Source organism: Coregonus clupeaformis, chromosome 23 (assembly GCF_020615455.1).
Source record: "Coregonus clupeaformis isolate EN_2021a chromosome 23, ASM2061545v1, whole genome shotgun sequence".
In the NCBI taxonomy this organism is placed as follows: domain Eukaryota; kingdom Metazoa; phylum Chordata; class Actinopteri; order Salmoniformes; family Salmonidae; genus Coregonus; species Coregonus clupeaformis.
The window spans coordinates 22,095,835-22,121,334 of record NC_059214.1 but is presented as its reverse complement, the minus strand read 5'-3'; the positions used below and the strand labels follow the sequence as shown (position 1 = coordinate 22,121,334).

General features: G+C 37.4%; 2 protein-coding genes across 8 annotated transcripts; both read right to left on the bottom strand.

Moving 5' to 3' along the window:
* Positions 1 to 2,635: 2,635 nt before the first annotated feature.
* Positions 2,636 to 24,958, bottom strand: hoxd3a (homeobox D3a). Of its 7 annotated transcripts, none has more exons than XM_041844287.1 (4): positions 24,673 to 24,958; positions 7,251 to 7,313; positions 4,498 to 5,044; positions 2,636 to 4,287 (listed from the first exon to the last, which is right to left on the bottom strand). In XM_041844287.1, the coding sequence occupies exons 3-4, from the start codon at positions 4,949 to 4,951 to the stop codon at positions 3,548 to 3,550; spliced, it is 1,194 nt and encodes a 397-aa protein (XP_041700221.1). In that variant the 5' UTR covers positions 4,952 to 5,044; positions 7,251 to 7,313; positions 24,673 to 24,958; the 3' UTR covers positions 2,636 to 3,547. The 7 variants fall into 7 exon arrangements, with proteins under 7 accessions (XP_041700221.1, XP_041700225.1, XP_041700226.1 ...); XM_041844291.1 differs by lacking the exon at positions 24,673 to 24,958 and adding an exon at positions 20,160 to 20,267; XM_041844292.2 differs by lacking the exon at positions 24,673 to 24,958 and adding an exon at positions 11,625 to 11,987.
* hoxd4a (homeobox D4a) lies at positions 13,451 to 17,511 on the bottom strand. Its single transcript, XM_041844295.2, has 2 exons — positions 15,996 to 17,511; positions 13,451 to 15,569 (listed from the first exon to the last, which is right to left on the bottom strand). The coding sequence occupies exons 1-2, from the start codon at positions 16,462 to 16,464 to the stop codon at positions 15,268 to 15,270; spliced, it is 771 nt and encodes a 256-aa protein (XP_041700229.1). The 5' UTR covers positions 16,465 to 17,511; the 3' UTR covers positions 13,451 to 15,267.
* Positions 24,959 to 25,500: the final 542 nt, after the last annotated feature.

Genomic DNA, 25,500 nt, shown 5'->3' with positions numbered 1-25,500 from the left:
TACTACTAGTAATGATAACAATAGTGACAATATCATATTTGTTTATTTATAGGCCCATATAATATTTTTATGATACTTTGTTTTTATAAATATAAAACAACTCAACATTTCATACAGGAAATTTCTGAAAAAGAAAGCAATCAGACATAGGGAGGCAGTAAAATGTATATCTAGGAATTTTTTTAAATCATAAAAGTTATATTAAACAGGTTAACGTTGCCAGTATTTATGTGTCAAAACAAACTCTTTGACATATTATCATGTTCACAATAAATTTTTATTGTTTGAATACATGCCGAATTCCACACATACGTTTTCTGAAGTAGGCCTAGTGACCACAAAGCATGCACAGGCCTGCCCTGCAAATGCCGACAAGGGACTGAAATGATGGGGGTCCACGGATATATGACTAGCCATGCACATAACCCCCATTTTGATAGAATGAAACTTAGCTATGTATGTTCAAGTGATACTGTGCCGCCCAGATACGCACTATGTTGACAGCCAAGTACTCTAATGCCTCCTGAATAGTACAGTTTCTGTCAACAATATCAGATAGGCCTACCAAATACAATTTCGAGATATATGAGAATATATATGAGAACAGTCTAAAATAACATTGTAGGTCTTCTGTACAATAACTAATTTGAACATATTTGGACCATATGGACACATAGGCCTTTGTTTACAACCATGTGAGATGGGGTCTGGCGGAACTACAGAGAAAGTTGCTCTTGGTTGATGCTGTAGCGTGACCTATGACAGGCTACACCTGCACACTCTACTGCACACTCCACTGTAACAATACATTCATTTCCCTCTACATTCCCTTTGTATTAGCTATAAGCTTCATAATAATCTTGCAATAATTAACTGAAGAGCATGCTTGAATGTCAAACATATTGTTGACTAAATAAAATATATGTGCAAACCATCCCAGCACCATTACGCATCATAAACCTACTAACGTTATGGCGCATGTGGGCAATCTGCTTCACATTTATGGTGTGTCCATGTCATATACAAAACGAAAATATCACTGAAGGAATCACAGGTGCCCAGTATCCTTTATGGAAGGATCAAACGTACATTTAATCTTAATTCACTCTTTGAATCCTTATTTGAATTTGCTTCCTTCTTTGGAGAGAGATTTATTTTTGGCTTTACCCAATTATAATAGCTCCAGCGATGGTTGGGTGCTGTGCGCATAGTCCATTATATCAAGGTATCAACGTCATCATTATCTGGAGGGAGAAAATGTATGAGGAAAGATGAAAGAACAAGCTCACCGAGGGTTAAAATGGCCGCCATTCACTGTGTCGAACAAGATGGTACTTCAGTGCCTCTGATGTAGGCCATACAATCACTGCAATTAAAAGGCTGAGATTCTATTTTACCATATTAGAAAAATGCCAATTGTTAATCATGTGCTATAAACAGCTTTCGCGAATTACTTTGGTTTAATTTCATTCAGACGTTGAATCAGTCTATAATGTTTTTTCTTATCTGAGGAATTGAATGCATTGAACCCATTTTCAGACCCACTTACTTTCTCTCGACGCCATCTAATGATACCTTCGGTGGCTCGTCCCTCTCGTCCCTCTCATTCCTTGATATTTATTAAGCCAGGTCTGTGTGCTCTTTGGACATCTACCAAAGTTTGGCCTCTCAGTTTGAAATGTGTTTCTAGAATTTGGAATGCAAATGCTTTGTTCACAAGGAGGGGGAATCAGTGTGGAGTCTGAAAGCGACGAGTTTTTGATTAATGAGCTTTGAAATGTCTTTCCAGGAGGAAGAAAGGGTGTGCGGCACTATGCTAGAGATGCCTAGCTCAACATAGGCTACCGCTGCCTGCGTCATTCCTTTGTCACTCACTAATGTTGAACAGACTATTGTAGAATATTAGGCCTATACTGTGGCCTATGTATTTTTCCAATTTACAAATATTTTGTTAAGCAAATATTTTCTTAGTGCTCTTCAAACGTAGAAGAACAGTCCAAGTGCTTTCTTTGGTTATAAGCCTATACAGTATGTGGACTTGTTTAGCCTATAGTTTCAAATAATGACATTTTGATAAAGGCAAATCCTTATATAAATGTTGAAAGTGTGGTCTGCTTCACGATAGACTGTGGTAATAAATCAGCAACTTTGAGATTAAATATACCTTTTGGAAACAAAAAATAATTAGAAAAGGCAAATTAATTAGACGTCCCTGTCAAAAATGGAGCTTACATTGTGAAGAATATGCTCTTCCTGCGCAATTTGACTTCAGGCTTAATAGGAGTGTCTGTGAGTCATGGAAAATGTGCATTTCTTCAGCACCAAGCAGAGACATACACGGTATCTGGTTTCTCTTTCGATTCAATTTCACTCTCTCCTCATATGTGAAAAATGGATAGTTTTTCCATATGTGTCTGATTTGAGCAAAGAGACATACAATTTCTTTGTTTAGGCTATAAGCCCTCTATTTACTATGTAATTATACTTCAAAATGGTTACGTGGCAATTTCATATAGTCCCAAACAGCAAGTGGAAAGAATAGGTCTACATGTTCGTATTGTTTTCTCATGTTTCTACGTGTGTTATGTGTATGGACAATAACGGTGCTTTTAACCCATTTTGTAAATTTAAGCACTTTATTTACAAAATGTTAAACACAATAAAATATAACATTTTCATATCATTAGCGTTTCATAAATGTATGCATGGACAGTCCAACTGATGAAATAACAATGACGTGATATGAAAATTGGCAATGACAACAAATGACATGCTGGTGTGTTACATTTCTATAATATTCGGTATTTCAAAAGGCTACATATAACTTTGTTTTTCATAGAGGCATTGACACAAGATGAATCATGAAAAATGCCCCAATATTCCAAGATTTACACTTAGGAGTTTCTACTACAACAACATAAAACCACCAGCCACTGAAACCATATCTTAAAACTAGCATTCACCAACAACCTGTGTACCTATTGAAGAGCTATGATGTCAAAGTCTGTCCAACTATGTTGCATAAATTCTAGATGTCCATATAAATAGGCATATATGTAAATGATAAATAATGTGTGATACAAAAATCGTTAAATAATACATATCGTAAAGGAGATAAATGCAATACAATCTTGGAAAAATAAATAAGACGCTTCAAATTTAGAAAATTTGAAATTAACAAACAGACAGCTTAGAGTTTTTTTTCTATAAAATCCATCCCTATAAAGATGGGTGACTACTGTCAGATCTACAGGACTTACCTTCAAGTAATGTTATGACATTTTCAGTCCCCATACTGCGCATTGCACTTCAGAAAACGAACAACTGACAAACAAACGGCCTCCCCTGCGCATCCTCAACAGTCAAGAAAAATGTACCACAGCTATTCTTAGAAAATAATTACACAATAGCATTAATAGTAATATCAATAATAATACTGGGTAATACACATGACTCACTTGTAGTGTAATCATATAAATTACGTTAGACTAGTGAGGTAATAAAAGAGCGTAACATAATTTGGGCACACAGATGGAATCCTCACATATTACAAATGCGTTAGTTTAGGCGCTTCCTGAATCCTTCCCTGAGACGCATGGTGAGAGGTGAGGTCTGTATATGTGGGATGGGGGTCACAGGGTCCATGGTGGTGGTTGCCTGGAATCTGAGCGGCACAGCTGTAGTCCACGCTGGCGGATGAGGGATGAGGGAGATGGCCGAGGTTGAACATGGGGCCCGAGGCTGGCATGGAATCAACGAAATTTCCCCCAACGTACACCGGACTGCCTTGCAAATTAGCGTTGGCAAAGCCACCATTGCCTTGCATGCTGTGGTGTTCATATTCGGAGCCCGGATACCTTTTTTGTTGCGGTATGCAGCCACCTAATGGTGCCGTGTACGCAGCCAAGCCGTACATGTTTTGCTGGGGTTTGGCGAATGACGGGGGCGAGGGAGCATCATAGCTGAGGCTGTTTACATTTACAGAATATCCTATGTGATTTGGGCCACTTAATGGTGGGCTTCTGTCCGGGGAGTGTCCGATGGGAGAGTGCATTATCCCCTTAGCCTTCTGATCCTTTTTGTATTTCATCCTTCTGTTTTGAAACCAGATCTTTATTTGGCGCTCAGTGAGATTCAATAAATTAGCCATCTCCACTCTTCGGGGACGACACAGGTACCGGTTGAAATGGAACTCCTTCTCAAGTTCTACAAGTTGTGCACTGGTGTAGGCAGTTCGGACCCGTTTGGAGGCTGGACCAGGTGGACTTTTTTCATCGCAGGACTCACCTGAAAATACATAGTAAACACCATAAGTCTCTTTATGTATTATGAATGATTTCACAAAGGCCTACTCAGTTGCCTAAAATGACCCATGCGCACAGTAGAATAATCGCCATTTTACGCACGCATTACGCACCACCATGTCCAGAGGAATCATGCTGAAACACACACACACACACACATACATACACGCACACACACACACGCACACTGTACCTTCTGCAGTTGTGCAATTGTTGCTGCTGTTGCTTTTCTGTTTGGCGTTCGATCGCGTCTCCTTCATCCATGGGAATATTTGCTTGTTAATGACTGGGGTGGCAGTATTAGAAGCATTGTTTGGAGGAGATTTCTTCTTCTGAGATGAAGTGTTGCTGGAGTTAGGGGAAGATGCCGACAATGGAGGTGCCTGCGGCTGTTCACCAATACTCGACTGTTGGCTGTTTCCTTGGCTGCTACTTGGTCGCATGCAGTTGCCATTCATGTCATTGTCTTTATGAGTTGGTGGCCGTACAGTTGTGGTTTGTATTGGACAAACTGGACCCTGATAATCACTCTCAAGGTTAGAAGTGGGGTAGGGCTGGTGAGTTGGGCCATACATATATGAGTCGGATTTGGGGTAAGAATAGCTTCCAAAAAGTCCAGAATTATCGTAGTATGTAGCTTTCTGCATTGTGAGGATTCAAACCAAGAAGGCCCTATCCAATGGCATGGGTGTTCTTGTATCACGTGATTGGAGTTTCCCACAGCCTCTGTATTCCTTGACCTACGAAGAGAAGAGTTGTTAGGCTCATTATGCAGGCGATATGAATTGAACGTGTACTAAACCCATGCTCAACCAGGATTGAGCATGCACTGTACTTTGGGTTGAAAAATAACCTTCCATCAATAAAAAAAAAAACATGAAACTATATGTCCTTTTCTGGTATTTTTTTTCGTTGGTTTCAATATAACTCAATTTTATCCATATTACAAACAAATACAATCATATTTGATTACGTGATCTATTATGAAAATAAAAAACTTTTACAAATGCTGTTTTGTAATAGTTGTAACTTCACTTTCCAAACTCTGCTTTCTTTAACTATCAAATCATCAGTAGGCCTTCTTAACCTCTCACTTTCGAACCCTTTGGCATGTTTGGCACAAAAGAGTTAACGTTTAACTTTTGCCAAAAGATCAAAAGATCTTCTTGAATTACTTTAGAAAAGGAGCTGAATCAGCATTTGGTTACCCACACAATATCCCTTTCAGTAGCCTACCTAATCACAATACCCCACAAACCACCATCAGCTCTTACTTTCTTCCCTTTTTAACACACCAACATGTAATACGACTTCTCTCGATTTATTTGGAAATCATATTTATAAACGAAATCTCGCACTCCTGTGAGTTTTCTATTTTGAATGCCACTTTAGGAACCTTATTCAAAAAGCAATTATTAAACCATGAAATTATTTTAGAAAAGATTATCACAATGCACGTGTGCTAAGGGGGGTTATGATGCTAAAATAAGTGCCTTCCCCTCTCCCCGTTTCTCACCAAAATATTGGGGTGGTCGGAATGGGTGGGATCCCTATATGCTAATTTGTGCATATAGAACAAATGCATCGGTGTCAAAACTTTGCTCCTGAATTCTGGCACCCTCATGTAGTCTGTAATCAGTAAGCCTATATTTAGTCTGTAGTTAGCTATCTACCAGAGCCTAAACTACATATAAAAACTATTATTTTTCTCACTACTTTTGGAAACGATTTCACATTAAATTCTTGACATAAGTAACACATTGAATGGCCAAGGCATGCATGGAAAAAAACTAATAGCCTACAGTAGTTGAAGCAGCCTTCCCTGAATGTCCGCGCGGTGCATATCAATGCACCTGTCATTGTAGACCGCAGCAAAATTTATGACTGCAAATGTTATGGTTGTAAACGCCTTAGAGAGGAATGAAAAGAAAAACACTCCTCAAGACTTGCCACCCTCAGAAGTGTAAAACTAAGCGTAGGAGGAAGGCAAGCTAAAAAATGCCATACTCTGCAAGTTCTGCAGCAATAATAGAGAGGCCGTTTATATAAATCGAGCCTCTACAATCATTCTGCATTGCCGCTACTACACTCTCGCAAACGCACGTTTGAAACCGCAGAAAATGGAATCATTTTGTTTATAAAGAGGACCATCGTCATTGACGCAAAAGTGGACATATTCCTGTTTGAAATTCGTATTGAGGTGATGGGATGACTGGTGGAATTCTGTTTTGATTTGAAATGTTACTTCTGAATGTCCCACTGGGCAAAAACTGGTTGAATCAACGTTGTTTCCACGCTATTTCAACAAAAAAAATGTATATGTGATGACGTTGACTCAACGTGGAAAACTTATTGGAATAGAAAAAGCATAAGGGAATTTCGTATTTTTCAAAAAAAAAAAAAAACTTTTAACCTAAATCCTATGACATGGAGACATTTTTTGTTGATTTCACATCTCAACCAAATGTAAATCCAAATTAAACGTTGAAATGACATCTGTGCCCAGTGGGGTATGTATCTTTCATAACCAACTAGTGTATGGATATGTTCCCTATGTTCTGCTTAAACAAATAAATGATGTTCTGTTGCAACTTGCATCTGGCCTTACTCTGCATTCTTGCATGTCAAGATGATGAACATTCTTCAATGTTTAAAGGATAAAGTGCATGTTTTAAACGAGCCTCTGCTAGACTTGGCTATATAGACCTACAGGGGAAACAGAAAATGCTAATCTGGAGAATTGAATTAAACAGTGCCATTTATAATCTAGATAATCTGTTTATCATTACTTTACTTTACCTATTGAAAACTGTTTTTGAGAAGAATAAAAAATGTCAGGCATAGGCCTATATAGGCCTAAGCATTATCATTTGGTGCATTAATTTGCTTTCTTTCTATATTTGATGTATATATGTAACGGAAGTTCAATAAATAAATGCTGCTCACCGTATTTTATGCAGATATGTGTTGTATTTTTCTTCACGTGCTCATCATTACATCCACCTCGACCTGAAAGAGAAAACAATACATGGGTTTCACAAAACTGCTTTAGCGCCACCATTTCCTCATTTAATTGGAAGAACATTGGATTACTTTAGGGTAATCATTTCATATAACAAATTGCACCATTTCTATAGCTTAGATTTTCTGTTGAAATGCCATTGTAGGCCTACTGATTTTTTTTTTTTACAGTGAGAATTTGATGAAAGTAGCATCTAATATAGCACCATAATTAATTTATGAACAAGTATATATTCTAATCATTATAAGAGCATATACGAGAAGAAATGAGACAATTCAGAAACCACAAATTCCAACACATTATTCTTTATTTTAAGACATTTAAACCGAACATTTAGTGCAGTGGTGGAGACGAAAAATCTTACACTGAAGATTCTAAACAAAGAAAGAGCTGGCCAAAATATTTAGCAGTCATAAGCCTTTTGGCTGACCTTTGGCTTGTTCAGCAATAACTCATAGATTAATGAACAACGAGCGGAAGGGGTTCAAGAAAGTCACAGTGAAATCCTAACCACAGAACTTTTCACCAGTTTTTTAAAGCTGAAACACTGCCTGACGATGGGACACATGGCCACATTTGAGGAGATAAACATCCGAAATAAGAAACTAGTCTGTAGGCTACTTGATGTAGGTTTGAACTCTGCTTTACTTAGCTATCTGTAGCCTTATAGAACATGATTGAGGATAGTGTCTCTCGGCAAATAGCTAATTTTATCATTTGACATATAGCCTAGCGTGTTTTAGAAATGTGCAGAACTCCGAAATTATGTTGAAGTCGAAGTCGATATGTTTTGAGTGGATTTGAAAGTGTATTGTTACCACATGTTGTTACTGCTCTGGCTAGACATGACCGTCTTTTCAGACAACAATGTTTCTCGCCTACGCATTGCTACGGTAAGTTTAGTATATACAATGTCTGCTTATATTTAATCGTTTTCTTTGTGTCCATTATGCGCTTTGGATAGAAAGTTGACTTAAAAGTTGTATTTTATTTCTAACGTTTACTCTGGAAATCGAAAAGAACCAATAATATCCCTTTTGCGCATCCCTGAGCTGGGAAGCATGAGAGGATATAATTAACTAATTGTTCATACTTAAACATTTGTATAAAGCTAAGGCCTATAGCTTTTAGAAGCTTGTTAATTTGGCAAAATTTATGACGAATTTTTGGATAAATCCTCCGAATTATTGGATGTGTTGTTTTTGTTATTGTAATTTTATTCTCATCGCTAGTTTGGCAGCTCGTTATAGCTTCCAGACATTTTCCATTAAAATATGTTGTCACTAGACGCACATTCTAAACTAAGCATACTTCGCAAATATTTACTTGGAATACATTTGTTTAAATTCAGTATTTGTCAGCCAGTCATATTTCGTTATCAAAGCGCAGTATAGTCAGACAATAGTGAATTAAAATCATTCATAATGACTTGAAAATATATTACAGTCAATAACATAAAAGGACAAATCATCCTGAGCAGTATTAGAACAATAGCCTATTGTTTAGACCTGTTCTTAATTAATATTTGATTCCCATAGGCCTATAAAAAAACATTTGAGATTCAGAATTATCCATTAACTTCACAAAGGAATCATGTAGCCTAAGTAAAAATGAGTGCAGAACATCAACTGAAAGTGTTTCATATAGCCCCCCAAAATAGGCTATATCTATTTATGTATTTCTTATTTATAAATGGAGAAATCCTGAAAGTATTTCTCAAATACAAATTAAAACTATTGAATCCATTCAAAATATTATAACATTTGCAGGTTAACAAAGCCATATAGTTGAAACCACATAAATCATGTCTAACATCACTGTGACGATAAGACAACAAATGAATGTGATTTACGATCTAACAACCTAGGAGTCAGAATGAAAAGTTCCTCTGCTTCTTATCCCTTTTCTTTTGGTCAGTTTTCATCAAACTGCAAAATCAGCTGAAAACCAATTGTCAAAATACATCTGTCCAAACTAACCTTTCAAAGTGGTTCCTCAAAATTGTGAACCTGTCTTAAAATCGTATCTAAGGTCCATAAGACTTAAGCTATCCGCGTAGTTACCGACAAGAGCGACATTAATAAAGATCACCTCCTTTGAATGGAATAAATCATATTTATTCTCTAGCATTATGTAAAGCCTTGTTTAAAGGTTGCATTTTGCCGTACAATTGCTTACCTGTGAGTCAATTTATCATATACTCGTGCTTCTTAGTCTCAATTCCTTTCCCTGCAGTCTCTAGAATATATCCTTCACCCTTTGTCTGTAGACAATACTGTCCTAAACCTGATCTTGCGGTTTTTCAGACATTTCCATATACCAATGCAGACAGTATTCCCGATAGAATGGAAAGACTCACGTTCAACTACCAATAAAAAACGAAGAAGGGATCCTTATTCCACCCAAAAAAATTTGGCAATCATCTCCCATTGAAAAATACAGGTTTTCAGACACAGTCACCGAAATGAAGCTAACATTAAGATTTTTGGTGTTTCAGAAACCTTTATAATGACAAATAAAGGCACTGCCTTAAAATACAAGCATATTTGTTCACGTGATCGAGATGTTCTGATTGAGGCTGCTTCTACAACCAAGCCTTAACTCACAAATCCGTTTTTAAAAGGGATGGCGTTTACATTTCTTTATCTGACCTGTGTCCATAGTGAAAATGCTCAACTTGCGATATGATTTCATTCTGGTGATGATTTTTTCCTCTTCTTTCCATTGTAGAAATATAATTTGATTTATTATTCGGTCAGGTTGCAGGCATACTATGCCAATATAATGACACTGGTGGCGATTTGGTCATCTTTAAGAGATAATACATACATTTTGTGTATTTGATGTTTACCTGGTTATATAGGCCTCATACAGTATTTTGATAATATTCGATTTCTCATCAAACACTACAGTTGAAAGAGAAATGAATTACTAAAAATACAACCTTTATTAGAACCCTTTCCCTAATGGAGTTTTGAGAATTCTATTCAAATGTAGGGTTCTGAACATAGTTTCTGATACAGCATTGTACATTTGGCTGTGTACTTATATGCATTATTGGCACTTGAAACTATCAACATATTGTTATCACAATTGTTCAAAAACAATTTCTACAATATTATACTGGGTTGAGTGAGATGTGCATTTTAGAATGTTATGAAATCTATTGACCAATATTAATGCATGGGAAAAAGCCTATGGAATTGTATACAAATAAACCAATTTGGAAACCCTCTTGTCTGCTGTGCTATTTCTCATGGTGTTCGGCCGTACGGTAGCCTACTTTTGAGCATCAACACAAGCAACGAATGTAATATTTTCTGTTTCAGCCACTGTTTTCGATGTAAATAACAAAACACTTTCAAAGGACAATTTGTGAGCTCAAAAATCAATTGGAAGATAGAGATTTAAGGCCGTAAAAGATAGCGGGGAAGCTTGCCGAGAGGCAGGCCTATCTTGTACTGAGGAAAGGATGCAGGACTACTAGCGTCGCAGCATATGTTCATGGGGTAATAAAAGTGAAAGATTTACAGTGTTCGCCCGGCCCCCCAACAGCCTCGCACCCTTTCAGGAATTACTGAGAATGATTTACAACGAGGCCGATAACTGTCAACCTGCTCAAACACTACTTTTACTACTCTCAGAAATACATTTCGAATTATGCCCCATCAACAATCTAAACAATGTTAGCAATGGGGCGTCATCTGAGTTCAATCCAAAGATGTATATTCTTACAACGATTCCGATTTTTGTTTTTGCCATCACGCAGGTAGCTGGAGTGTTATCCAAAGAATAGTCTAATATAAGCTTTTGTATTATAACATATTGCACTTGTACCACTTTGAAATGTTTTTCATCTTAACACTCTGTTTACATTTTGTAACAGGCAATTTGGTGTAAACCAATTACTGAATTGCTCTCTTTGGTGATATTATAAATCACAGAGGCCCTAACATACAGCCCTCAAGAACGAACTAGAACTGCCCAACAGCGCTGCATTCATTCTGCCCACACATTCATAATCACAACCATTTCACACAGTAAAGGTGGCTGAAAATCTTTCGATTTTGTACTTACTTGCTATGAAACATAACACGGACGCTAGTTGTAAAATATTACCACTTTATAATATCGACATTGTCCTCTTGGTCTATTTCTTCATAAAAAGCACAGCATTGAAGAACCCATAACAAGTTCAGCCTGTCCAAGGCGCACTCATCAAAGGGCGCTATTTATCAAATATCTGACAGATATGGTCATTTACCATCTTACTCAAAAAAATATTTTAAAATATTTACCTACCAAGCTTCCATTGGTTGAGAGGCTGTGCTAAAGTGCTGGTTACAGTTGCGTTGGGTATCGGAGCGTTTGGATATTATTTTCTTGGGATCTCTTCAGTTTTCAAGTCTGATAGAGTCCTCGCGATTAATGACGACGCCGTGTTTCTAGGGGACGTGCTGCATTAATTATTTAGACAATCACGTGGTCAAAAATAGAGAGAGGAGCGGTATAGACTCCGAATTATATATTTGAATGCAGACAGCACAGTTTAATATATCTTAAGGGGCTGTCTCGCTTGGCAAAGACAGTTTCTGCGAACAGCAGGAAATCAAATATGGCCGTTTGAAAGCCATTGTGAGCGCGGAGTTGGTGTATACCATATTCGGTGCAGTGTCATTGAAAATGGCACTGCTTATGGCTCTCATTTATTGTGTTCAGACATGTAGGTCAATGCACACTGCACATTGGAGGGCAGGTACTGACATATGACTGCTTTTCTTAAACTGTGTTACATAAAAGGCATTTTATGATTATTCCCATGGTCGTTTCAGTGAACAAGAGCGACAATTTACATGTTTACATGCCTCATAAGTCCACTGTGGAAAAGAAACATAAAAATATAATATTCAGCAATCCATTGTGATAGTCTTGGAAATGCACACGTACAACAACATGGGTTGCATGTAGAACTGTTGTTTAGCCTATGGTTAGGCTACATAAGGATTTTTTTGTCAGAGTGAACTTGGTGCAGTTTTCTTTCTTTTGCAATGACATCATCATGCTTGTACACTGAAATCTATGTAGTGGCAAACTGAAGATGAATAGGCTTCAGTGTAACGGCCTGATGAAAGTGACACAAGGCTTCCCCAGCTAAGCTTATAAAGGAGTGCGCGCAAATGTGAGGACACACGCACGCCCGTGCACGCATGCACGTACACGCACACACACACACACACACACACACACACACACACACACACACACAGAGAGAGAGAGAGAAACAGACACACAAACACATACACACAAAGAGAAACAGATAAGCACTCAAATGAAACAAGTTTTAATCCAAGCATGAAAATGTGATCTGATCACAAATATAATCCCATTGATCCTACATTCATAAAACCTATGGCACTGACACTAACATTGGTGTGGGTTAGGGGGACATGAATGATTCTTGCTATAAAATGTAACTTACCGCCCATTGAAACACATTATGTGAGTCAACTATGCCATAATTTTTTCAAACAAGCACAATTAAGTAAAACGTCACCTGCGAGATGTGTGGTCGAACCCAACCGATAGGCTAAATCCTAACTTGAGGTATCGACGCGTAACCTTTGCGTAAATAAGCCCACTGTGGAAAATCATGGCTTGATGTCAATGAGAGACATGCATAAAGTTCGAGCTATGCGGGTGTATCTCAGGTAAGGCTCTATTCCATGTAATAATATAATATGCCATTTAGCAGACGCTTTTATCCAAAGCGACTTACAGTCATGCGTGCATACATTTTTTTGTGTATTGGTGGTCCCGGGGATCGAACCCACTACCTTGGCGTTACAAGCGCCGTGCTCTACCAGCTGAGCTACAGAGGACCATGTCTTTTATGCTTTGATATGGAACCCAAATGTTACAGAATGCCTCATTTTAGTATTATGGAAATGTATTGGGGGTATCTGATATTTCACGATCACGAAAGCCACACAAGAACTGGGAAAGACAGCGGTGTGTGTGTGTGCACATTGATTAACCATTCTATCTGCTAAATGGCCCAGCATGCATCTCTGAATACTTGATAAAGAAATCTATTGACAAACGTGAGTGCTCTGTGCCACCATAATGCATATCAAGTAACAATCTTTATTTTTCCACTAAAGTTTTGCATGACACCTGGGAATGTACAGAATAAAAAGCAGGTACAAAAATAAAGTCAGACAGGATTGCATATTAACATGGTGAGACATGAATATACAATCAGTACCATTTGAGGTGCATCTGGCAGAATAAAAATGGGCTTTAAAACGTTAGCCTACATGTTTAACCAAGTTATATAAGCGTTCCATATTCTATAGCAAACCAATACTAAGGTAGAATAGAAAAAGTATCTGAATGAAACTCAATGCGAATAGCGCCTGTGAGAGAAAAAGGCTGTATAGGTCCGACGGGTCAAGGGTTTAGAGGTCACTCCTCGCGGCTGAAATGTGTCTAAGGCGATAGAAACAGTGTCCTCTGGATGAACCTGCCTCTGGAGCTTTGTCGACCTTCAGTTGAAATACCTTTTCTACTTCTCATCATGAAGACTTCAGAGGGAAGACATCTTCGCAGTACAAGAGGTTATGATTATTTTTGTCACGAGGACAATGATTGGAATAATACAAGAATATCTGTCTTGAAACATAACATGAATGCCTGTGTGGCTTGGTTTGGTATAAATTAATGCCATAGTTAGATTTTAACACCAGCTAAGCGCATTAATTAAACGATTTTACATTGCATAACAAAAGAGACAATTCTAATAATCCACAACCGTTTTAAACATATCTCATTAAATAAACGTTCGTTTCTCAAATATGTTTAGAACTGTTGTGGGTTTTCGGAAATGTACAAATATTTAATTAAATAAATAATCATAATGCAATTTAAACACTCTATATTACAAATTTAGTATAATAAAAATGGGGAAAACATATTACACATATTTATATTCCTCAACGTCCTTAACATTGAATAGATACTTTTAATAGTGTTCTGTTTGATATTCATCAAAATAAAAATAGTGAAGCATCTTAAAAAATATAAATTCGATGCAAAGAACAAGGGAACTCATGAAAGAGTTTCAGATGCCATATGGGAGACCCTCTTTAAATGTACAATGTTTACAAAGATGTCAAGAGAGATTTATAACCAAATAAGGGCACTGGGAAAGGTCTGCACACAGGAATGTCTTGTTTCTGAATAGAATTTAACGCCATTTTAAAAGCTTTATTGTATAAAAGTTCAGAAAACGTAAACAGAAAAATTCAACCAGTAAGCACCCATAAATATGAGTTCACTACTTTCTTTAAGCTAGGCTATATAAAAGTAATGAATATTGTCACAAATGTATGGATCAACTGATGCTTTGTGTGCAATGGCCATTTTATTTTTAGCAATATATGCATAAAATATTGTTCGTTTTAAAAGTTTGATTTCATCACAAGACAATTTCTAATTAAAGTGTACAAAAACTTCATTTTACGTTTTTTCCCCCTTTTAAATAAAGATATAAATGTTCAGGCAGTACTCTGACTTTTGTGGTAAGAAGAGAATCATAGCAAGCAAGAAGAGTAGGCCTACCATAAGAAAAACATATTTAACAAGCTTTCATCCGAAAGCGAAAGTTTTCGTTTGATCTACTGCTACCTCTTTGAAGCATGTGAAGCATTTAGTGATGCACTCATATCTTCTGAGCACCTATCAGTTACAATGTTGGAAATTGACTCAATTCAGCGAGCCAACACACATCGAGGGTCCTTCTGAATGGAACTGCCATGTGTAACTTTTTCACGTTAAACGACTATGACCAGAATGCCATGTTTTGAGATCATGCAAAGTCAAATGGGAAATCGTTTTTTATAGGCCTACAGTTCATGTAAGATTCAAAGTTTCCCATCGTATTCATAAAGTTGTGATATCAGTCTGGTTATCCTTTTGAATACTTTGTAAATCTTGGCTGGGAGCCGATGCAGATCTCCCCTTTGTGTTCGGTAGTTTGTGGTCTTTTTTCCATTTCATTCTTCTGTTTTGAAACCAGATTTTGATCTGACGCTCGGAGAGAACGAGTGTGTGGGCAATCTCTATGCGACGCCGCCTGGTCAGATATCTGTTAAAATGAAATTCCTTTTCCAGTTCCAAAACCTGCTGTCTTGTATAAGCTGTCCGAGACCGTTTGGGTTCAGGTCCTGTGTAGTCCGGGTTTACTGTGAGAAACAAAACACCAATGTGAGCCAATTAGGTCCCAGTTAACAAAAACAACAGCCCTTCACCGGACGCTCCAAACTTCTAGCTAAAAACAAAACAATGAAAATCCTGATCCAGAAATGAAATGTGACCAAACTATGACCAAACTTTCATGCAATTTGGTCTATTTTCACCCTCTTCATAGGAAATATTGTCGACACACAATAAAATAAAACATAGTCATAAGGCAAGTGGACATTTCAAGAGCTCTGAGACGGTCACATAGGCAGCGGCCTATTTCCTTAGCAATAAAAATTTATGGCTGGTGTAATTGACCGCCACTTCAAAGCAACCCATAAATATTTCACACAATGATTTTAAAGTGGCTAAATTCCTGGACCTCAACTTGTCCCAAAGAGACGTGGAGAGGATAGAGTCAATCTTACCCGTAGTAACGTGGTGTTTCTTCATCCAGGGGTAAACTACTGTAGGCTGCTTGGCTTGTATCCCATTTTGGTTCTTTGTGTTTTGTTGCTGTCCACAAGTCCGGGGGCCAGTCACTTGGACCGGGGGACACGGCTCGGTCTGGGCGGTGAAAGGGCTAGGGTGGCTGACTCGCTCATGCACATGACCCCGCGGCTGCACTGTAGAACCCTGCACAGTGGTACAACTGAAGGGCTGCTCGGTGTAGTTTGACCGTGGATAGATTCCTGGATGCTGGAAATCTGGGTCCTGCGCTGGACCGTAGTAGTCTGTCCCCTGGTCAGGTATATAGCTATTTTGCGAATATTCCTCACAAGGAGGAAATTGTGGGTCCACATACTTAGAGTCCACCATAAACGAACTCATGGTCATTAATTTCTGAAGGTAGAAAATACAAATTTTTCTCGAGTTGTCTTTTTTTCCACCCTCCATAAAGCCCTCCTACTTGCTGTCAACTGAATAAAGTTAGGGAACCATGTGACCAGATTGGCCAATGGAGGTAAAGCTAGTCCATTAACGGGTATACACTGCACACCTATAGCAGCAATTTCCACTAATAAAAAAAAAAACGCAATTATTTTGGATAAAAACAAATATTTAACCAGTTGCAATTCAGGATTGGCAATGTACGCACTATATTGAAAAATAAGATGTTAAATGTAAAATTGTATTTACCTAATGTCAACAGCTTAATTTCAACTGTGGTCATCCCTAACAGTCAATGGGAAATAATCTGAATGGATTAAATATAGATGGTTTTGTGCAATAGTATGGTTAATATGCTTAATGTTCTACAATACTAAATCAAACTAAAGCCCGTGAGTCTGACAGATAAACAAACAAAAGATACAAACGTCCCCCTGGCACAAAAAGACGGGAATAAAGCCTGGGGACAATTGATGGGGACTGTCTTTGTCAAGAAGGGGTCATCCAAAAGTTACAAGAATCTCATCATTTCATCTACCCTATCCCTTTCAAAACTATTGAAAGAGCCTCGTGGCAACCAACCAATGCCAAACACTCAATAATTCAATGATTGAAATGTTAAAACGAATGAAAACGTAAGAAAATGCATTACTTTGATGCCATGTTAAAATCTGTTTACATTTCAGTCTCCAATGATAACTTTTGTTATGGCAAGTTACTTAATGTTCACTATCAAAACGAAAAGGACTGTTTGGCTGTAATGATATGTGTACAGGCCAAGAAGTGACACGCGTAAAAAGGCTTCTTATGAGCATGACTAGGCCGATGTCTTTGTATCAACGTAAATCCCCAAATTAAATGACAAGTGACACTGAAAGAGCATATAACTCAAACATTTACTTTCAATATTAGAACAGATTCTACTCAATAAAATATATAAAATATCATTCTAAATAATCGTTAGACTCAATAGCTGGCACAATACAGCAATCAAACGATGTGCACTCCATCATCCAATGTTATAAATTGTTATGAATTTTTTTTATATATAAAAGTATGTAAGTAAATCGATGTTTTTGCATCGACCATATACTCCCCTAGAATCGAATCTGTGACTGTTGTTTTATCACACAAATTCGGTTCTACAGGGTATATATAGACGACGGAATACAGGGGTCCCATCATTTCTCTCAATTCAAGAGTCCAGCCATTAGATTCAGTTCTCAAAAAGACAAATAAAAAGCCTATTCATACTCCATACACTCTTATACCGTCGACAATTGTAAACAATGGAAGTGTATGAACATTCAAAATAAGTTTCGATAACTTCCATCAAATCATAGCCCCTGATTAATCAGATATTGGTAAGTCCTAAGTAGTTCATCAGTAAGATGAGCAATTCTGTTCCAGCTTCGAAATGCATTTTTTAAAAAGTCAACCGGCTAGGCCTATTGGTTAGAGGTATAGGCAAACAACATAGGTCATTCACAATTAATTGGTATAGACTACCAATACTCACTTTAGAGGGATTCCATGTAAAAAAAAAAAAAAAAAGTTCACCAGCCTGCGCTCTACCCACTGTCCGAGACTTGACTATCGAGTGGACCCATAAGGAAAAAGGCTAACGGCCACGAGGTCAACCTAAATCATTTGCAAACATATCCAAAAGTTCAATTATTTTGACTTTAGTGACAGCTCAAAGAATACAAAAGTTCACGAATCCCAAATGATCCTTCAGTTGACTACCTCCGTTGGTCTAAGGTCTTGGGAACATGCCACTGTGGAAATGTCCTATAATAACATACATTTTTGAATTACATAAATGATTTAAATAAAATGAAATGATTCGTTTTAATACACTTGATTGGCCAAGTGCTTTCTAAATTTGACTGAGTATTCACATAGGCCTTACATAGTAAGATTCCCGAAGATGTAGTATCCTTAAATTATTCTCTCCAAATTATAGGCTAGGCCGACTTCATGTTTTGTTACTAGACAGTTTCAGTAGTCTAATTTCGGTAGTCTAATTCTAGTAGTTTAAGAATAAAGGCTTTGGCCGAAAGTTTCACAACACTTGTTCTACAACGTTTTCAAAAGTAAAGTTGGCCACTTTAGAAGCATATACGTTGAGATAGTTAAAGGTATTCATCCCGTTTTCTACTTCTCTTATTGGAAAATATGAATCACATTCTTTACACCTTTGTAATTACATGTCACAACATTTTAATATTTGCTGGACAGCTTGACCTAGGATTCACCTTGCCCTGAGACTTGTTCAGACAACTGCTCGGTCAAAGCCGAGATAGGATACCGGGGAACAAAAGAACGATAAAGTCAGCACTTGTCTTTATCCTTCGTTTGAACCAAGAATGAACCAACTTGCTATGTTTTCTGATCTATTTAGAGTTATTTTATTATACAACTGTTAATAGGTCATTGTTCCGATTTCAAGTAGCTATGTCACTAAAGCCAGATCTTGTGCCAAAACATAATCGACAACTATGGATTCAAGTTACATAAAACATTTGTATTTCTTCTGAAATCTTATTTGTGGGCTATTAATTATAAATAAAGGGACAATAAAGCTACTCTTTTAAACATGCCATCATAGACTACTGAAATTATTTCAGAAATGCAATTCTCAATTCAATAAAAATACAACCTCAATATAATGTAGCCTGTCAATCGTAGGCCTATTAAAGCCATTGTCAGTGCATTGAACTTCGAAATACACTAATGGTCAAAGTGGCAGACAGGCTGGAGAAAAACAATACAAAGTTTCCTTTACATTGCTAAAAGAAAGGAAAAAATAAAAAATGAGGCCTATGCCTACTGTAGTGTAGTCCTTTATAACACAATTCTGATTCGTGCATGTTGTCCTTGCCTCATGTTGCCTCATGTAAATGTGTTTGTATTGGATAACAAACTAAATAATCTACATCACTTCCAATGTCACCACTTCACTTCCTACATAACATCACAATGTAGGCCTATAAAAAACACCCTGATATGGGTTAATTGACGATAGTACAAGGAATTATGATTCGATAATATTCTGTAGGCTACTAGGGGGCGCGATAGAGCATGGCTATTTTTAAGATATTGTTGGGGTATTAAGATTCAAAAGGACTGATGTGTATTTAACTTAATTAATACATTGTTAGAACAAGGCCTATGTCATCAAAACGTAATTTAAGGAAATGCTAATAGCTGTAAACGCCATTGAGTCTGTGACAACAGGTTGATATTTTCCCTCCGAATTCAAAACTTGCCAGCCCATAGACTTCAGATCCCCACAAGCCTATTAGCCATTGTCATTCAAATATGTGCGTATTGCAGGCAAATAAAAAGGTTACAGATTTTAATATACCATCACGCAATATTTGTCTATTTGAAGCAAAAACGAATATGCCTATAGGCTACAATATTAGGCTATCAGCCATTTTCCAAAATGCATTGTTTCTCTAACGACTGATTTGAACGATTATTGGTTATATCAGCAAAGTATTGACATATTCAAACACTTCCTAACTGTTTCCCGTACATCCTGACCAATGCAAAATACACAGCCTACTCTGGTTAAAGTCCTGTATTTCGGAACAGACAAACAAAACTGCAGGAGACAGACATGTATACCTGATGACATCAGCATGCGCACGCAGTACTTTTAGTAGCCTATCAAATGATAAAACAGAGCTCACCGCAAAGACCAACGCATTGCATCGGATAGACAAACATATCCATGTTCAGACAAAACCAGAGGTTTATACTTGCTTCCACCAATTCGAAGGTCTATTCCAAGCCATCTGCACGGCCTTACTAATACACAATGAGGATTATATTTTGGCTTGTCAACTCCCAGGCCATAAAACAAAGTTTAATGGCATCACGTGCTCCCCCACAGCCATTCATGACACCGCACTGGTGCCATAAATAACCCTCAAAGTTGCACTTATTCAATAACGCCGATTAGCTTGATGCCATATAAAATAAAAAGGATGTGTAATTATAATACACTTTATGCAATAGAAAAAAATAAGAATATATCGGTTTTTTTTTGTTCAAGTTCACCTTGATATGGAATTTAATCTGCGTCTTTGATATGAATATGTATTTTTAGGTTAATATAAGACATTTCAAAAGTATAACAAAGTAATCTGCTCTCTAGTTAGGTTCAACATTATTGCCACCCTTAATAAAGATTAGCAAAAATGACTGTATAAAATAAATAATACAAATACTGAGCTATATTATATGATCAAAACGATGGAGAAATTATATTATTTTATACTAATACAATTGCTCAGAGAAAGATATTTTGTTCAACGAGTAATACTTTTTTTTTATATATAGGGGTCAAAATTGTTGGCACCGCTGTTTTCAATAACTTTCAATAGCCTACCTCACTCACTTTGCAATGATAATGCATTGAGCCTTTTTCTAAAATCTTTTATGAGATTGGAGAACACATTGGGAGTCATCTTAGACAATTCCTCCATACAGAATCTTTCCAGATCCTTGATATCATTCGTCTGCACTTATGGACTGCCCTCTTCAATTTAAGCCGCAGGTTTTCAATGGGGTTCAAGTCCAGAGACTGAGATGGCCATTGCAAAATATTGATTTTGTGATCAATTTACCATTTCTTTGTGGATTTTGATGTGTACTTGGGGTTATTGTCTTGCTGGAAGATCCACTTGTGATCACGTTTCAGCCTCCTGGCAGAGGCAACCAGGTTTTGGGCTAAAATGTCCATGTACTGGGTAAAGTTCATGATGCGGTTGATCTTAACAAGGGCCCCAGGACCAGTGGAAGCAAAATAGCCCCATAACATCAAAGATCCACCACCATATTTTACAGTAGGTATGAGGTTCATTTCTGCTTATGCATCCTTATTTAGACGCCAAACCGACCACTGGTGTGTGTGGCCAAAGAGCTCTATTTTCATATCATCTGACCATAGCACCTGTTCGAATCCAGGTGCCAATGCTGTTTAGCAAACTCCAGGCATTTACATTTGTTGGATGACATGAAAATAGAGCTCTTTGGCCACGCACACCAGTGGTGGGTTTAGCATTGAAATGAGAACACATATGCAGAAAAGAACCCCATACCTTCTGTAAAATATGGTGGTGAATTGTTGATGTTATGGAGCTATTTTGCTTCCACTGGTCCTGGGGCCCTTGTTAAGGTCAAGAGTATCATGAATTTTACGAAGTACCAGGACATTTTAGCCAAAAACCTGGAAGTGGATCTTCCAGGAAGACAATAAGCCCAAGCACACATCAAAATCCATAAATAAATTGATAATTTAGCCTCCTGTAGCTCAGTTGGTAGAGCATGGCGCTTGCAACGCCAGGGTTGTGGGTTCGATTCCCACGGGGGGCCAGTATGAAAAATGTATGCACTCACTAACTGTAAGTCGCTCTAGATAAGAGCGTCTGCTGAATGACTAAAATGTAAATAATTGACACAAAACCAACATTTTGCTATGGCTGTCTCAGTCTCTGGACTTGAACCCCATTGAAAACCTGTGGTTTGAATTGAAAAGGACGGTCCATAAATGCAGACGAAGGATATCAAAGATCTGGAAAGATTCTGTATGGAGGAATGGTTTAAGATCCCTCCCAATGCGTTCTCCAATCTCAAAAACATTTGAGAGAAAAGGCTCAGTGCCATTATCCTGGCAAGGTGAGGTATTGAAAGGTATTGAAAAAAGGCGTGCCAATAATTTTGACCCCTATCTTTTTGAGAAAATTAAGTATTACCACAAAATCTCTTTCTGTGCGCAATTGAATTAGTATAAAATAAAATAATTTCCTAAATGTTTTGAGCATCCAATATAGGTTCATATTTATATTATTTATTTTATACAGTATTTTTTGCTCATCTTAATCAAGGGTGCCAATAATTTTGGACCTGACTGTATAGGTCTACATCTACCTATTACTTATTCTTGCCCATAAACGCCTCTCTTAAATAAAACGGACGATTACTCGGTGATCCCTGACGTAGTCTACACACATATGTGGGTGTTTCACTCACGGTTTCCTTTCTGTCAAGTTTCATAAAAATTGGCTTGGGGTGATTCAGAAGCACACACGATAACTTCGGACTACTAAAACGTTATAACCATCAAATGCATCACATGCATTGGTGTAGGCCAGTCTCAAATGACCCCCACCACTCTCCTTATTAACTATACCCTCTGAAAAAGAGTTTGGTTATAAGAAAACTCCAACTCCACCTACATCTAGATTGATATTTCAATTCAGAAACTACTTCCTTTCAATTTATCAAGCATAATACGCATCGGTTGGTCATATTGTGTAAAGACCAATCATATTCCAGTTCAGTGACCTATAAGGTAAACTATGCGGAAAAATAACCTAGGGATAACTGAATGTTGGGCAACAGCGCCTCTTGCTGGAACATGATAATAATTCCCCTTTTCAGCATGTTCAGTTTTTCTCCCAATCCCTATGGCGCATAACAAATGTGTTGCAGCTGGATTTTAGCAGCCACTTGCATGCCATTATATTTTGCTTAATGTTTAAATGGTAGGCTTTGAATGCAGTTCAATCCGAGAAGAATCCATAGATGGTCTAGGTTTGTTATCCATTCATCCCTTATACAGCAGATGAATGGATTAATATGCTCTCATGATTTTCAATAATTGCATACTATATGGGCTAAACTAGACTGGCAATCAAAAAAAGCATAATTCGTATGGCAGATTCCTTGTAGCCGCAAAATTCTAAACACTGCAATACAAACACACACCAAACATAATAATCAAGGGAACTGTTTTCTCGCTGTGTTTATTTTTAGATAAATTATCTATCTATAAGTTGATATCCAGTGTAATATTTTATTTAACTTATGGGCGATATGGTATAAGAACGAACGAAGGACGAAATGACAACGCTATATCCATATATATATATTGGGACGTGATGTGATTTCAAATCCAGAGTTTAGACTAAAAGTTAATCGAGTAATTTAAATGCTCAAGGTTTTCTCATTCGCAGGCCCCACTTTTATAGGCTGCCCTCTTTCCAGGCTTTCACTCTTTTGCCGCATTGCAGTAAAGCTGTAAATACTTTCGCAGCTGCCTGTCAGACAACAGTGAAATACTGTCTTTGTTCCGTTGCCCCCATCTCAGGCAGCTGAAAACATCTATGAAAACTGCTTCTCTGATGGGAAAGCTAAACAACTGCATTTCAGAAAGGTTAACATTATTCGTTGCATTTTCCCACAGTAGTTTGTTTTGTTACAACATGACAAATTCAAATGTTCTAAACATCCATATCTGAAAATACAATGCAAATGGTTATCTTGTTTAGTTCAACTATATAACAGTGTGTAGGTCTTTTACTATTATTATATAGCCAATAGAGCAATAGCTTGAGTGTAATGCTATATTCACAAGTAGGCCTACACAACGTCCCTGATAGAAAGTGGAATTAAAATCAAGACAATATCAGGTGACTTCATAAAAAAAGTCCATCATGCAGATATTAGTTATCTCGCACAACAGTAATTACATCGACTTCATGCACCAAAAGAGGACCAATGAATTGACTTCACTTAGAAAATCGAACTGTCTAAAATCATCTGACAGCCAGCTCCTCAAAACTAAATTAGGCTGCTTGTCACTTATGATACATTATACAATCAATTATATATATCAAACATACACAAACATACACATACATAACAAAAACAGACAGACAGACAGACAGACAGACAGACATAAACAGTTCATACGCACAAACATCGAAATAACCCCTCCCTGAATGCACTTCAAAGTTAGTAAACATTAGTTATAGGCTACTGAAGCTAAATATGCGTCCTTATACATTCATCGGTTTGGCCAAACTAAAATGAACACATCACCCCATTGTCACAGCAAATTATAATTCAATCATATGTAGCCTATTGGTCAAATACCGACCACAGTTTTATGCGTTCAGTTTCACATGCAATGTTAAATGTAAACGTTCATTGGTGTTGACTCATAATACATACATAGCAGCAGTTTTACTTATCTTAAACATGTGTCTTTTGGCTTTAGTCTATACATGTCATCTCGACTGAGGTTCTGATTAGCCTATACTGCTAATATACCCTAGTGCAACGAGACAGGAAGTAGCCTAGAGCAAGTCAATAAACAAACATTCTAACATGATGTTCATAACATAAAATGCTTACCTAATGCAGTTGGGTAATCCATGTCTTTTCTTGTGGTGACTCTGTGTAAATAATACATGAAAATACAGTGAAACTATATGGATGATGAACAGCAGAGGCTCTCGTTTCGATGTGGAGTTCGGTATGCACTCAGGGAGAAAGCTAGCCCTGACAAGTCAAGTAAATAACAATATAGTTATCGAGGATCTGGTATGTTCACACTTTCATTCAAGCAATAATAAGGCAAATTTTGAGAGAGTGTAGGCTGAGCGTTTTGGTTGGGACGCTATAGCAGCAGAATGCAGAGAAAAAACCGCTTGGGAAATCAGGAAAAGGGCCATGAAGACGTTTGCCTCTTGCACATGACCAGTGGCATCCAATGACAGGCGATAGAGGCACATAAAAAGCTCTATTACCAAGTTGTAAATTCTCCTCTCACAAAAAGGAATTTCGACTGCAGCAATTCACCCTGTTTTTGCGCATAATGGCGGGGGCCATTCCCCATTTATTCTCAGAAAGCTTTGCTTGAAAATCTCATTTGGAAAGTGAACGAACAATGTCCCTGCTTCTAGAATTCAAATTTCACATGTTAGATTTTAACCGTAGACAAATCAAATTTGCTAGTATTGAGTCAGAAGATTCGTGCATACAGAATATATTATTTTTTATAACATTATTATAATAACATAGATATTACCATGTTGAAGAGCCTAACCCATCAGTTATCCTAAACATGTTGAATAAATGTCGAGCCTAAGCATTTCATACAGCTAATAGCCTATATTCTAGAGTAGGCCAATGTTTGTAATTAAGTAAAATGCAAGTAAATGGGGTCTTATATAACAGGAA